Source organism: Euphorbia lathyris, chromosome 3, assembly GCF_963576675.1.
Source record: "Euphorbia lathyris chromosome 3, ddEupLath1.1, whole genome shotgun sequence".
NCBI classification, from domain to species: Eukaryota; Viridiplantae; Streptophyta; class Magnoliopsida; order Malpighiales; family Euphorbiaceae; genus Euphorbia; species Euphorbia lathyris.
Window position 1 is genome coordinate 45,197,006 of NC_088912.1, and position 16,854 is coordinate 45,213,859.

Consider the following 16,854-nt stretch of genomic DNA (forward strand, 5'->3'; position numbering starts at 1 on the left):
AATCCGTACAAAAACACAGTATATTTTTTTATTTTTTTCACATCCCAACGAATGTTTGTGATTTGTTACTGATAAAATGACACATGTATAAAGTGTAGATAACAAGATTCATGACCGAGAAGACAGTTTGATGAATTATTTCTCAAATTGACCCAATTTATAGTTGCCTGTTCAAGCTCGGCTCGTTTACAAACCGAGCCAGTAAATCATGCTCACGAGCGGCTCATTTACAAATCGAGCTTAATCGAACCGAGCTTTTATCGAGCCGACCACCAAACCGCTCATTCTCTTTTAATTAATCACATATTACTTCCGGTGGTATATATATATAGTAGAAAGCATTGAAACTATAAGTAAATTACTTGGCAGAAAAAAAAAAAAAACAAAGCTAGGTCTCACATGATTATGCAGGTGTAAAACTGATTTTATATAATATGGTAGGTATATATATATAAAAGTTCCAATGAAAGGGCTGGAAAGATTTGAAGTTGGGTTTTGGTCCATAATCACAGTTGCAGTATGTATAAGAAGGAGAAGAATAATATAAAAACAAAACTCTAAGATAGGAAAGCCATGTGACAACTTTCATGTGGTGGAGCCCAACCAAATGATATCCTACTCCTATAAAATAGCAACACCACCAAAATTCATTTCTTGAAAGAAAATGGGAATTAATTTGGGATATTCTTCAAAGTTATTCAGTGGAAAAAGGCAAGGAGAAGTACCAAAAGGGCACATAGCAGTATACGTGGGTGAATTGGAGAGGAAACGGTTTGTGGTACCAATATCATATGTAAATCATCCTTTGTTTATGGAATTGCTTAATCGCGCAGAAGAGGAGTTTGGGTTCAATCATCCAATGGGTGCTCTTACTATTCCTTGCCAAGAACACTTGTTCATTCATCTTACTTCTCAATTGCAATTGCAATCATCTTGATTTTTTACTGGATTTTTCTACTCCTTTGTAAAAATTACAGGAAGGTAGAAATACTTTATTCTTTTCTAAGGGAATTTATGACTTATTCTCTTTGAGCTCTTGATAATGTTTTACCAACCATCAAGGAATCCAACATTACCTACTTCATTTCCAATCTATTGTACATCCCAAATATATCAACAACAGCCAAATCATAAAACATGACTCAATAATAGGCTTTAGCAGGGCTTTTATTGGGGCCATTTTCAAAACAGCCCATAGACTATGCTAATAAAAGTTCATTAGGGTAGTCCATTCCAACCAATATTATTTCATATTATATTTACATTTAATCAAATCACACACAACAAAATTTTAAAAAAATGAACAATTGTAAACCATGGTTTGTTTAATTAAGTTCCCCTTAAGTTAAATGTTCAATTCTGATGTTATAAACTAATTATGCTAGAATAATACTATTCGCACATTAACTTTTCCTTTTAAGAAAATAACAAGAATGTAAACAAATTTCGAGTTTCCTTTATAATAGATTTAAAGTATCCGGATCCTTACCTTACCAAAAAAAAAAAGTTTAAAGTGTTATTTAACCATTTATTTATTCAAAATTTTGTTATTTGGTCCATTATCTATTATTCGGTCATATTTGATCAATGAACTATCCTAATTGGTGAAATTTTATCCAATTTGGATAGAAACTTGATAAAACCGTTATTTCCTATGATATTTTGATATGTCAAACATCTTAAAGTTTATTTGTTAGGTAGATTCTCTTATACAAGAATTATTAATTAGATTAAAAAAGAAAAACAAATAAAAATAAATCTCTAAACGAAAATTTATCAAGTCTAAGGGGGTGTTTGTTTCATCTTTTCGGATGAGCGTTTAGCGTTTCACTCCAAACCGCAAAAAATATAGCATTCCGTTAGGTTTATATAACTGTAACGTTTAACATTTTCTCTGGAAACTGTAGCATTTTGGAGCTTTTCATAAACAATTGTTTGTAGTTATTTGTTATTAACAAAATTATCTTTCTTATTTCCATAAAATATGTTTCTTCTTTAACATTATTTATATTTTTACAAATAATTACCGGAAGAACAATATTTTGTTACATTCAATAAATTTTTTATTATTATATTATATTTTTTATAGATTATTTTTATTAATTTGTGTAACACACATTTTTTATTTTATAATAGGATAACGTGCAAAAATACCTCTAACGTTTATAGGTATGAGCAATTTTATCCTTAACGTCTAAAATGGTACAATTATACCCATAACGTTGGCAGCCAAGAGCAATTATACGAGCAACATTGACAAGTTGGATCAATTTGAGAAATAATTCATCAATCTACAACTGCAAACAGCTATAACAGCTTACTGCAACCGCAAACAATCAACAAACGCAACAGCTATTAACTAACAGCTGAACCAAACATGATGCGGACATCCTAACTGAGATCTCTGATCACAGGCGCTCTGGCGAATCCCCAGACATCAGACCCACGGAGGTTATACCTAGGAGGGTGGATCCCCAAGACAAGCAAGTGGGGCGAATCTAGGAGTACGCAAGGAGGCGTATCAAGATCTACCACGGGCGGATCTCTAGGTTTACTTCCTCCCGAAGTAATTCACCAACAACCCTGACAATCCGTACCTGTACCAATGTACTGTTTGTCGGGGCGTATCACCTATTTTACCCTTTTAGGGATAGCCTTATTGTAACCCTAGTAGGGGTAATCCTTGTCTTGTGTTATTATTAAGGGGAAGTATTTGAACCCTCATTTTGTAAGAATGACGGCAACTTTTATCAATCAACTCTTTCTCTTTGAGAATTCAAGGTTTAATACCTTTTATCTTGGGATTCACTCCTTCTAGTTTAGCTAGAGAAGAACATCTTTGTGGGTTTACGATTAAAACAGGTAATAAGTTTCAAAATATCATTACGTGTTAATATAATAACAATTCTTGAGTCTTCATTTAAATTGGATTACACTAATTAAAATAAATTAGATGTAACCAAATAATAAATTAACAAATTTTGGATAGACCCGTCCTCTTTAATGTAAAAGAATGTCCCTATGCACCAAGTTTAATCGCCCAATGGGAAAAACAGAAAAATTCTTATACCTTTCACAAATAAGTGTTACGGAAGTAGAGTTAGGTTTTGCGAGTTATTGTTTTAGTTGGAGTCTACTACACTACACACCATGAACACTAAGATTCAATGTATATTTGGGTTGCTTCTAATGTAAGTATAGAGTAGTGGAGTTTGTTTATTTTCATACAAAATCTCTCTCTCTCTTTGTCCACCGAATCCCAAAACAATTCGGCCATCTCCCCCTCCTTTCCAACCATAGATTTTATTAGATATATGTTTTTATCACTAGATTCTATTTGTTAGGATTTAATGCCTATCCTATTCACTACTATATATCTCTTTAATTCAAATTAAGTCTCATAGTCTTACTTGTTCTCCTTTTGTATTTATACAACTTTTGTACCAATTTATTCGCATATCTACCATCATCAATATAATTAAGTTTTAGAAATATGGTAACAGAGTCCAGCTCGTTTGGACCCGTCTCATATTCCGGTGGTGATCACCTCTATTTCACCATCAACATTTACTGTAACCACAACGGTTCTTGTTTCTTCTAGTTAATAATATCCTAAATGTCAATCGATTTTGATATTATTCTAGTGACAATGGAACCTTATACAATGTAAAAGGTTTATTTACATGTAAATTCATTCATATTTTGATTAATAAATAAGACATTTACTCTTTTGTCTTTGCATGATTGATAAAAGGTCCATACATAGAATATAAATTGGGTATTGATATCGTATAAAATGAATCAGAGATGTGATATTATAGGAGCCTCAAATCAACTATCATGTGTTGCAATTTGAACCTTTGAGGGAAACTCCCATACGGCTAGGTTAGAGACTTCACATTACGGAACTCCCAATAAGAGAATGAATCCTAATACAAAAAGCACCCATAGAAGAATAGGGGTTCGGCCTATCGAAACACCTTTCCACATGATTTTGATTTGACAAAATTATTTAAGTAATTGATAAAAAATATTCTAACACATTAAATTTAAATGCTTTGATTTATTTACACTAATGTGTTTGTTCAATGTTGAGTATATTGATTTATAAAACATTAAGATATAAAGCCCATAAGTGGAAGTCAAGCCCAAGTCAACACATCAAGACCTCACGGCCCAAGACTTCAAAACGCGGTCGTTTTGTACAAAGCACAAGCTCAGCCCGAAGAAGGATCGAGAAACCTTCTCTCAATTGCTTCAAGATGAAGCTGCTGAGTGGAACGACAAGAAGTACAAGACAGCGACAGACAAGAACCAACTTCTAGACAAAGTATTTCTACTTTGGGTAAAGTTCAGAAGGCGCAGGAAGCTGTCTGGAAGACTTTGCCAAATATGTCGAAACATTCTGTTTATCGGACGAAAAGCTGTCAAGCACTGCCGTGGACAGAAGATGCAAGAATCTCATTGGCCAACGACATTGAGCACGTACTAAGTGACAACGACATGAAGCCGTTTTCCTCTAACGGTTATTTCGAAATTCGAAATTACCGGTGCTTGAAGTGTCACTATATAAAGGCCTCTCATTTGCTTCATTCGATGCAGATCTTCAATTAGTCGAAACGCTGACCAAATTCATACTCGAAGTTCTGTGAGAAAAGCAAAGCAAAAACCTTACACCAATTTCCAATTATTGTGTAAAAGTCTAGAGTGATTACAATCATCTAAAGTGTCTTAGCAATTGTTGTTTAGGACAAACACTTTATCATTTCTAGAAGAATAGAAAGGAGAGGCTGAGTACTCGGTTATAGTACTCAGCGGTAGATATAGGAGTGAGTAGAGGTATAGAGGAAGGTACTCTTGTATACTCAGCTTCTATTGTAAAAGGTTTCGTGCTCTACCTTTAAAGAGCTCAGTAGAGAATTCAAAAAGCTCGGAACGAGTTCCGGGGACTGGACGTAGGTAGAGAGGCCGAACTAGGATATGTCTGCTGAGTAACACATTTCTAACCCTTAAACTCCTTTATATATTGCTTGCTATAAAACTGACTAAGTAACGAACTCACGCTGAGTTGAGTGCACTAAGAAGCTGAGCTCAGGAATAGACTCTAAGTGCTATCTCCTGACTCAAGGAAAGAAACAGACTTAGTCACAAGTTGACTAAGCTTGTATCTTAAAACTACTTAGCACCGCTATGTAAACCTTTTCTTAAAAAAAGAAGTCAGCCTAAACGGACAAAATTTTAAATAGTTCCTATCCCCCCCCTGGAACTAAACTTGTCACGTTATAAGGGACCAACAAGTGGTATCAGAGCCGGGGGGGGGGGGGGGTTAGGAACTAATATAACTTTTTCCGTTTAATTAATATGCTGACTTAGTTATTGGGTGAGTTTGTCAACTCAGCTTTTGATCAATTTGGCCAGATATATTACAAGACAGCTTTGGCCGGATATTGACTAAGGCTGTTTTATTTGTAAGTTAGATATTGACACTCCTGAAGGTCAGCTTCTAACTCATCACTTGAAATTACTCAGAGTCAACTTTAAACAATTTTATATGCTGAGTAAACTTCACACACAACACATGCAAATATATATATTGAGAGAGAGTTTAGAGATTACTCAGTATCACTTATCCTGGTTCGGCCTCTCCGCCTACGTCCAGTCCCCAGAGTTCTCCGGGCTTTTAGAATCCAATACTGAGCTCTTTAAAGGTAGAGCACAAACCGATTACAAGGCAGTTGAATATGCAAGAGTACCTTCCTCTATTCGTCTACTCAACTCCTACTAAGTGCTACAACTCAGCACCTAGATTTCTCTACCACTGAATGTTTACAACCAAACACTTAGCACAAGCACTCTCAATGTTACAATTGATAAACACTTGTTCCTTTTCAAGTAAAGAACACTTTAGAAGATTACAAGTAATCGCTCTAGCATTTACACAAAGAATAGAAGATGGGTGTAAGATCTCTTTTGTATATAAGTGCTTTTGTATCTTTTCTCTCTTGTACTTTTGTTTTTATTGAATCAGCTATGATCCAAGAAGTTTGATTGTCCTTATATAGGGGAAAATCTGTGTTGGATCACTTTGAAATGATTTAGCCGTTAATGTTAAAATGGCTCTTTTAGGGGACAGATTCTGGTCAGCTTCAGACTGTTCCGGCCATTCCCTTCCTCTGTTTTCCTTCAGACGTCAGGCTTGTCTTCTTACGTCTGGCTTGTCTTTTTGTGCCAGTTGTCTTTTACCAATAATCCATTGACCCATACATCTCGGAATGTGTCTTTTGTGTATTTCCAAGGTTTCAATTATTGGTACAGAGGGGCGGTAATCATTGTCTTTTAGCGAACGACTCTTTCATGCTGTCCTGAGGGATCACTCAGCTTTAAGTTTTTATCTTCGGCAATTTCTAAGCTGAGTATATTTTTAGTCAGCTCAGCTTCGTAAGACAGTTGTTGTTGCGGCTTCTCATGCAGAGCTTTATTTCGCTTTTCTTTGTTGGGCGTTTATGTCTTTGTCTTTTGATGCTAAGTTTGATTCCACTCAGCTTGATTTGTTCATCTCATGCTGACTTCGTCCTGTCTTGCTTTTTATATTTATCTTTATTTATATTTATACTCAACATTGAACAAACGGATTAGTACAATTAAAATAAAGCACTTAAATTTAATTGTCTCTTAATCATGGATGATTTTGTCAAATCAAAATCTTGTGGAAAGGTGTTTCAACAATATGGTCACCCAGGTTCGAGGGAAGGATATTTTCATCAACCTCGCTTATCTTGCCTCACTACTCAAGCTGAAAAACGAAGGAGCAATACTTCGTTAATCAGGTGACCAAGATAAAACCAACTACTCCATTGAATTCTGTAAACCTCCTGGTCATGTAGGGGAAATTTCGAGTACCTCCATGGGTCAGCATCAGAAGATGGCCCATTATATACTGACCAATTTCATCTTCCTAAAAATCAACTGCACTAACTCGGCGACAAACTTTGAGCAGTGCTTCATCTGGCACATGCTGACCTACACGCCGATAAACATGCCTGTCTTCATAATCGGTGGGTTTCAAAGAAGCACTAGAACCCTTAGGTTAGGCTCCATAATTAGCAGAATCCTCAAAGATCAATAAGGTGAGCTTGGTAGAGGAAATCCACACTTGGGGCACAGAGATAACTGCAGCTGCACTGTTTGGTCTATTCTACGATCAACCAATTATGCCCAAGAAAGGGAAAGCAGTCGTTGTCCAGGAAACTGAGGGGATGCAGACCTGTAAAGGAAAGAAGGAAAGAAAGAGGAAAGCTGTCCAAAGCCCCTCTAGAGACGCTGTCTCTCCACCTAAAAAGCTTAAGTTCGTGTCTAGAGGAACTAAGTCCCAAATTCAACAAGGTCAGGTTGGACCTAGGTCAACGGAAAACCTCAAAAGGCAAGTTGAGCCTGAGGTAGAATAGAGAGAGGACGCTGATGAGCAACCATTGAGGAAGAAGAAGAAACTCTCTTTTGAGTTAAGACCCATCAATGCACCTCCCACTGACTTCGTTATTCCCGCTGACTCACACTTTGTACGAAGTCTTGGCGATGACATTGAGCAACCACAGGGTGAATAAGATGAAGAAGAACTGGGTGGTCAGTTCGACAATGAAGAGACAGAAAATGTTGAGGAACATGAGTCAGATGCTGACCAATATGAAACAACCTACACTGAGCAGGTTGAAGAAGAAGAAACTGAGCCAACAGCAATGGATCACACTGATCAAAGGGAAACTTCACCTACTGACTATATTGAGTCCATCCCTGCTGATCCCTCTCCTCCAAAGACAAAGAGACTGAGAAGACTTAAGAAGAAGGCACATCGATCACCCATCATTGATCTAATGAGTGACTCACCTCTGAGGGATGAGATCACTGACCTATCTGACACGCAATTTAGGTTCTTCTCAAATCCCATTGAGTCTCCACCAGAGCAACTGGAAAAGCAAGCCTCTGTTTCTCAGCCTAAGGAACATGCCGACTTAACTGCTTCCCTAAGCCAAGATGATGCCGAGCAAGTGCTCGAAGATCCTGCTCCTCAACATGTTGAGCAAGCTAAGGAAATACCTGCTCAGGTCAATACTGAACTTCCTCAACTTCCCAAATCCAGTCAGCTTCAGCCTGACTCTGAGCAAGGAACACATTCTGCCGATCATTCTTTTCTATAAATCCAAGTGCAGAATCTAATCCAATCAGTTTCCACTGGAAATCTTAACTCAAGACCAGCCGTTGATCATGCTGGCACTTCTAATATTGAGCAGAACCAAACACCGCCTCCATTCGGTTCTACTCCTCTTCCGGCATCTGGGCCAACAAATGATGGATACTTCAGTTATCTTACTGCCTCTGAGTCTGGTCGAAGAATCTGTTGGGGTTTAGTGTCCTAAAGACAATGGTTGTAGGATGCAAACTTATTGTAAATGAATTGTTCTTTATATCATTTGTTTTAATAAGATATATGTTTGATAACTATATAAAGGCAAACCCTTTTACAGCACTAAATAAAGTCTAATAAAAGGAAATCCGTAAGTTTGTTTAAAGTGATTATAAAGTGTTCATACAAGCATGAAGTGAGACAAGACTTTATAATAAACTAATAAACTTAAAACCACCCCAAGTCAAGTGAGATGTTTAGGATTGACATATCACTGTTGAGACTTGTATGTAACAATGTCTTCTGTCCGACAGAAAGCTGATCTCACAAGCTTCACATATATAGATATCTGGACAGTTATATAGATCCGATGAAACGTCGTTCATTAGGATTGGGGATCCGATTTGAGATAACAGGATGGGCAGATTCGTCCTTGTCACCTGTTCATCTCATTGGTATTAATAGGTATAAATAATCCTCAGACTCAAAGGAATGTTAATTGGTCATCCTGAATTACTGAATGTGAGACTTTGATCGCGTGGTCCCACGATCCTTAACAGAGATGACTCTGGGGTGTGAACTGCAAAGGTTGGGTGTCACAAGAGGTAATGTCAGGGTAGTTATACATTGGATTGAGCATTTATCACTCCCGACGAATGGGAGATACGTCCAAGGATCGCTTGTGGAAGACTCGACTCTAAATCCTTGCAAGGTGATAGCTTAAGAGTAGAAATACAGATTTCACTTAACCTATCTATTTGAGTTGACTCGGCCTGTACAAGTAAAACGAACGTCTCGCTATATATGACTTGACATCATCCATAGTCATAAGATTCAGTTCAAGGATGTAGTTGATAAAGGATCGAATTATACTGTAACTAATACGGAAGGGTTAACGGCAGAATCAACCTGTCTTCTTAACGGACTCTGGGAGAATGATTACGGACATGCCGATAACATGCTATGTTCATCATTCCGTTATGCAAGGATTAAATATAATTCTTGGAGAAATTAATTTAATAGTTGCATACGGCCAGAAGTAGTAAGGACCTAATGGATCACACATAAGACTTGGAAACCAAAGAGAGATGGATCTGATTAATAGATGGAAGCCCAGTTGAGCCCAGTAAGGCCCATGGATAAGGGGGGTCGAAATTATATGTATTAAAGGAAGGGAATTAATTTATTCCACTCTTCCTAATTGGATTAGGATTGTGAAATTAAATTAATTAAGAGATAATCAAGTTAGGAGTTATTAATTGGATTAATGTCCTCCTATTATTATCTAACTAGGTTACTTATTATTATCCTAATTATATTAGATATATAGTAAGATAATAATTAGAAATCCTATTCCGAATTGGATTGCTATTAAGTAACCTAATCCTATCTAACTATGGTTTAGAGACAAGATAATATATATACCCCTTACCTAGTGAATTTCGACACACACTCTAGTCCCACCCCTTGTGATTTTCGAAATCTACTAGCTAGAGAGAGAAAGTGAATTCCATCCCCAAGTTCGTGGACAAGAATTCATTCGGCATTCCATCGATTGATTAATCTAATTCATCCCTCTTTCTCCTTGATCTTGTGTTGGTTAATTAGAGGTAATCTATTTTGGTTACATCTCATAAGGGTTGATTCTAATTTAACCTCACCGTGTTCACGAAAGAAGAAAAACAATCAAAAGGGAGAAATTCGTTTTTCTTCGCCTACATCAGGTCAGTTCACTATTTCGAGGATTTCCGGAGATTGAACCGTCAGATCGTCGCGATTTTTGGACGGTAGCTTCTAGACACATTCTTCTACGTTTCCACTGAAGGGATCGTCGTTCGAAGGTCTGGAAGGTCTATTTCGAATAGGGGCAGATTGGTAAACAATTTACATCTCCTTTGAAGTTGTGGGCACTTCGTTTGCAACGGTAGATTGATCATCGAAAGGTATATCTTCTTATCCCTCTTTATATGAAATAACGATTAACGGATCCTATGGTTAAAAGGAAGTAGGCTAAAATTTTTATATTTCCGCTGCTATACCTTAGCCCTATTTCCAACAGTGGTATCAGAGTCATCGTTAAATCCGTTATTTCATATATGAAAATATAGAAGTTTTCAATAGGATTGAATAAATATTTATGGTTAGGATTAATTGAGAAATAGTATTGATTAATTAATTCTAAAGATAAATAAAGTTTTGATTAATTGTTAATTAAAACTGATTATGCTTATGTTCCTAATTATTTCGGTTGATAATCAATATAACAAAATCTATTAGTTTTATGGTTAGATTAATAAAATTAGTTTTATTGATTCTAAAGATAAAACGGAAATCTATTGTAGTTTTTCCTATTTCTGAAAATCGCTTTTCAACCGTTTTGAAAAACTGATATATATGTGTTTAAAATTAGTTTTGAATATAAAATATATATACATGTTTCGGAAATTAATAGTTTTCTGTTTTGATTATCGAATGAAAATTCGTTTAAAAGTTTGTTTTTACCAAGTTGTAAATCAAAGCGTTAAATGAATTGAAATCAAAATAATTGGGACATGCATAATCAACGTTTTGTATGGTTATATTAATCTAAGAATTAATATAAAGATATAAAACGATTAGAAGTAAAATTGGATGAAAGTTAATTTGATAAGTTAATGTGATTAACCTAAATATTACATAAGACAGTTATGTAATCAACCAATTAAATTTATTTAATTGAGTCTTTGCATGTTTGGAGTTATGGACATATTTGGACCCTCTTTTAGTCTTTTAGTATTTTTGAAATAGGGCATGCGCGTCCTGCCTTTCTACTATCTATTGTAATTTCTCCTCTCATCTGATTCCCTTCAATTCAATTGAAGTTTTCTTTTAGTAGTATAGAAATTAATATGTAATTTCAATGCGCCATGGAGAAGACGGATGACCTAAAGAGAAATATGTAATAGTTAGTATTTCCTTAGGTTTGCCCTTTTTATTCCGTCTCTGGCTCGACGGAATAATTTAGATATATGTCCATAACGCCAATGTATGTGTGAATGTATGTCTGATGTATGCTAAAGCAAATCAAGACTAAGTTAGATTATGAGACTTAAATAAAAATCTCTCATTAAAAAGTTAAGTAAATAAATAAGTTATTAAAATCGGTTGCCCCTCCCTAATATTATAATTCAGCCGGCAGTACTGGGGGCCTTTGGGTTGTTGGCAAAAGTCAAGCTCGGGGTCTTATGGTAACACCTGGATTATCGAAAATAGTTATTTCATGAATATGGGGTAATACTTAAATTAGAGTATGACAATTGGTTGGCAAAAGTCATGTTGTTCATACACTAATGGGCAAAATGGTTGGGATTAATATGAATGACATATTAGTTACTAATGTGGTTAGTAACCCAATAACCTAGGAGTCACATTCGAGATGTGATTGATTGAATGAATCTACCTAATGAATGAGACTAGTTTGTTGGCTAAAGTTAAGGCGAAATCTCAGGAATTAGGATCCTAGCACACTAAAGGATTTGTGAAATTCTTCGAATTAATATGGAGGGTTATTAATTTGGCAAAATAGTGGGAGCAATCTGAAATAAATTAAAAGGCCTATAATTTTAGATTGTTATACTTTAAAGCAAATGAATAACATACGTTTACTCTTTCTCACTCTCAGTTTAATGAAACACTCTTAAAATCATGACTAACACCAATCTGCAAAACACATTTACCGATAACAAGTTGAATAGTTCAAACTTCACCGACTGGTATCGCAACCTCAAAATTGTTTTGAAGTTCGATAAAATAGGGTATGTATTTGATACATCGATACCCCCCTATCCCTAATTATGATGCTCCAAATCGAGGAAATCGATGCTTACAAGAAGCACAAGGCTGATGGCGATCATGCCGGATGCATCATACTTGCATCGATGACATCGGAATTACAAAGGCAACTATGCCTGTTCCATCATCATGCGCCTAAAGGAATTGTTTGGGAAACAAACCAGGTGCAAACGCTACGAGATATCCAAATGGTTATATCGTTGCAGGATGCAAGAGGGCACATCAATCATGATACATTATGTCAAGATGATTGGCTATATTACCAAACTTTCTAGTATTGGATTCGCGATGGATAACGAACTAAGTGTAGACTTAATTCTTCAATCCCTCCCAAAGAGTTATTCATAGTTCATCATGAACTATCAGATGAATGACTTGCAAACCTCTCTTGAAGAGCTTGCAAATATGCTCAAGTTAGTTGAGCCCAATATTCAGAAAGATAAGGCAATATCGGCTATTGTCATAGAGGGATCATAGAAAAAAAAAGGGAAATTTCCCAATTCTAAACATCCCAAGAAAGGTAAGAAAGATGTGTCCAAGGGAAAGGAAGTTAAGAAGCCTAAAAGAAAGTACCACTATTGTGGTGACATGGGGCATTGGAAGAGAAATTGTTCTTTGTACCGAGCTACCCTCCAGAAGGGAAAAGCCGGTACTCCAAACATCTGGTATGTTCTATATTTCGATAAAGAACAAACATTGTGATTTTTATAGAGATGGGATTTTCTATTTTTTCAGGAATATTACAAAATGGGATTTATGTGTTAGATTTCTGTTTTCGCAATTGATACCAAAAGACATAAGCTAGATAATTCAACTTACTTGTGGCATTGTCATATAAACGAGAGACGCATGCTAAAGCTACATTCAGATGGGCTTATAGATTCAATTGATTCAGAATCATTGGAAACATGCGAATCATGTTTAAAAGGTAAAATGACAAAGACACCCTTTAGCAATAAAGGTGAGCGTGTATCAGACACTCTAGGACTCATTCATTCAGATGTATGCGGTCATATGTCAGTCCAAGCAAGAGGAGGATTCAGATACTTCATTAGCTTCATAGATGACCATACTCGATATGGTTATGTCTGCTTGATGAAGCACAAGTCAGAAGCTTTTGACAAGTTCAAATGCTTCAAGAATGAAGTAGAAAATCAATTAGGAAAGAAAATAAAGACGCTTCGATCCGATCGAGGTGGCGAATATCTTTCTGATAATTTTTTGAATTATCTAACTGAATGTGGGATATGCTCGCAATGGACACCTCCCTATACACCACAACACAATGGTGTATCCGAGAGGAGAAACCGTACCCTATTAGATATGGTACGGTCCATGATGAGCATGGCCTTACTTCCAAAGATGTTCTGGGGCTATGCCTTAGAAACTGCCATCTTCACCCTAAATCGAGTACCAACTAAATCCGCTAGTTCCACATCGTATGAATTGTTCGTTGGTAGGAAACCTGTGTTCTCATTTATGAGAGTATGGGGTTGTTCGGCATATGTCAAACGCATTGCGTCCGACAAATTAGATTCTAAATCTGATAAATGTTTCTTCATTGGATATCCCAAAGAAACCGTAGGGTATTACTTCTATCATCTAGATGATCAGAAAGTAATAGTATCCAGATACGCAACCTTCTTAGAGAAAGAGTTTCTCGAAGAAACACAAAAGGGAAGTGTGATTGAACTCGACGAAGTTCAAGAGGAAGAGACGCCGGCTGAAACAACAGAAGCGGTTGAAGTACCCGAAGAAGTCCCATTAGATGAGACTCCAGTGGCACCTATTCGTAGATCACGAAGAGTTCGTGAACTCCCAGTTAGATATGGTTTTCTAGTGGGAGATGATGACGAGGTTCCCGTGCTAGACGACGAACCCAAAAACTACGAAGAGGCTCTTACTAGTCCAGATTCTAAAGCATGGCTTGAGGCCATGGATTCTGAAATGGATTCCATGTATACTAACCAAGTGTGGACTTTGGTTGATCCACCCGAAGGAATAAAACCCATCGGGTGCAGGTGGATCTTCAAAAGGAAGACTGACATGGATGGAAAGGTTAGCACCTATAAGGCTAGGTTGGTAGCGAAAGGATATCGTCAAAAACAAGGCGTTGATTATGACGAAACCTTCTCTCCCGCTGCTATGTCCAAATCAATCAGAATCATGCTTGCAATTGCCGCTCATTTTGATTATGAGATTTGGCAAATGGATGTGAAAACAGCTTTCCTAAACGGAAACCTGCTTGAGGATGTATACATGATGCAACCTGAAGGTTTCATATCAAAGGATGCAAATAAAGTTTGCAAACTTTAGAGATCCATTTATAGACTCAAGCAAGCATCTAGAAGCTGGAATAAGCGTTTTGACGAAACCATAAAACAATTTGGTTTCGAACAAAATTGCGAGGAAGCTTGCATTTACAAGAAAGCAAGTGGGAGCTCTATAGCTTTTCTCATACTATATGTGGACGATATACTATTAATGGGAAATGACATTGCTCTATTACAATCGGTAAAAGTATGGTTATCCGGTAACTTCTCAATGAAAGACCTTGGTGAAGCAGCCTATATACTTGGTATAAAGATCTATAGAGATAGATCGCGTAGACTGCTTGGTCTTTCACAGGCTACATACATTGAAAAGGTGCTAAATCGGTTTAGCATGCTTGAATCGAAACGAGGTAACTTACCCATGGTACATGGAGTGAATTTAAACAATCATCAATGTCCTAAAACTGATGATGACAAACGACGCATGGCTGTAGTCCCGTATGCCAGCGCGATCGGTTCGATTATGTATGCTATGCTATGCACTAGACCTGACGTAGCGTTCACGTTATCAGTAACGAGTCATTACCAAGGGAATCCGGGAGACGAGCATTGGATTGCCGTCAAGAACATTCTTAAGTACTTGAGAAGGACTAAAGATATGTTCCTAGTGTACGGAGAAGGAGATCTGAAAATTGAAGGATTTTCAGACGCTAGTCATCTCACAGATGAGAATGATTTTAAATCCCAATCAGGATACCTGTTTATCTTGAATGGGGGCGCGGTCAGTTGGAAGAGTTCCAAGCAGGGAAGCGTGGCTTTCTCTACGACCGAGTCAGAGTACATCGCTGCTGCGGAAGCAGCAAAGGAAGCGGTTTGGATTAGAAAGTTCATTACAGAACTAGGAGTGGTGCCTAACATTGTCAATCCCATTACTCTGTACTGTGATAACAATGGAGCCATTGCACAAGCAAAGGAACCACGGTCTCATAATGCATCCAAACACTACCTAAAGCGATACCACATCATCAGAGAGATTGTGGCTAGAGGAGATGTGAGAATAGAAAGAGTACCTACCAAGGACAACGTTGCAGATCCGTTGACAAAGCCGTTAGCCCAAAAAGTACATGATCATCATTTGACTTCTACTGGGATAAGTTTTAGAAACAATTGGCTTTAGTCCAAGTGGGAGTATGTTGGGGTTTAGTGTCCTAAAGACAATGGTTGTAGGATGCAAACTTATTGTAAATGAATTGTTCTTTATATCATTTGTTTTAATAAGATATATGTTTGATAACTATATAAAGGCAAACCCTTTTACAGCACTAAATAAAGTCTAATAAAAGGAAATCCGTAAGTTTGTTTAAAGTGATTATAAAGTGTTCATACAAGCATGAAGTGAGATAAGACTTTATAATAAACTAATAAACTTAAAACCACCCCAAGTCAAGTGAGATGTTTAGGATTGACATATCACTGTTGAGACTTGTATGTAACAATGTCTTCTGTCCGACAGAAAGCTGATCTCATAAGCTTCACATATATAGATATCTGGACAGTTACATAGATCCGATGAAACGTCGTTCATTAGGATTGGGGATCCGATTTGAGATAACAGGATGGGTAGATTCGTCCTTGTCACCTGTTCATCTCATTGGTATTAATAGGTATAAATAATCCTCAGACTCAAAGGAATGTTAATTGGTCATCCTGAATTACTGAATGTGAGACTTTGATCGCGTGGTCCCACGATCCTTAACAGAGATGACTCTGGGGTGTGAACTGCAAAGGTTGGGTGTCATAGGAGGTAATGTCAGGGTAGTTATACATTGGATTGAGCATTTATCACTCCCGACGAATGGGAGATACGTCCAAGGATCGCTTGTGGAAGACTCGACTCTAAATCCTTGCAAGGTGATAACTTAAGAGTAGAAATACAGATTTCACTTAACCTATCTATTTGAGTTGACTCGGCCTGTACAAGTAAAACGAACGTCTCGCTATATATGACTTGACATCATCCATAGTCATAGGATTCAGTTCAAGGATGTAGTTGATAAAGGATCGAATTATACTGTAACTAATACGGAAGGGTTAACGGCAGAATCAACCTGTCTTCTTAACGGACTCTGGGGGAATGATTATGGACATGCCGATAACATGCTCTGTTCATCATTCCGTTATGCAAGGATTAAATATAATTCTTGGAGAAATTAATTTAATAGTTGCATACGGCCAGAAGTAGTAAGGACCTAATGGATCACACATAAGACTTGGAAACAAAAGAGAGATGGATCTGATTAATAGATGGAAGCCCAGTTGAGCCCAGTAAGGCCCATGGATAAGGGGGGTCGA

The 16,854-nt window shown here is 36.9% G+C and overlaps 1 protein-coding gene across 1 annotated transcript; it reads left to right on the plus strand.

Moving 5' to 3' along the window:
• The first annotated feature begins 664 nt into the window (after positions 1-664).
• LOC136222656 (auxin-responsive protein SAUR21-like) lies at positions 665-1,022 on the plus strand. The gene has a single exon (XM_066010389.1). It carries the CDS (start codon positions 665-667, stop codon positions 935-937), a length of 273 nt encoding a protein of 90 aa, XP_065866461.1. The 3' UTR covers positions 938-1,022.
• The last annotated feature ends 15,832 nt before the right edge of the window (positions 1,023-16,854 follow it).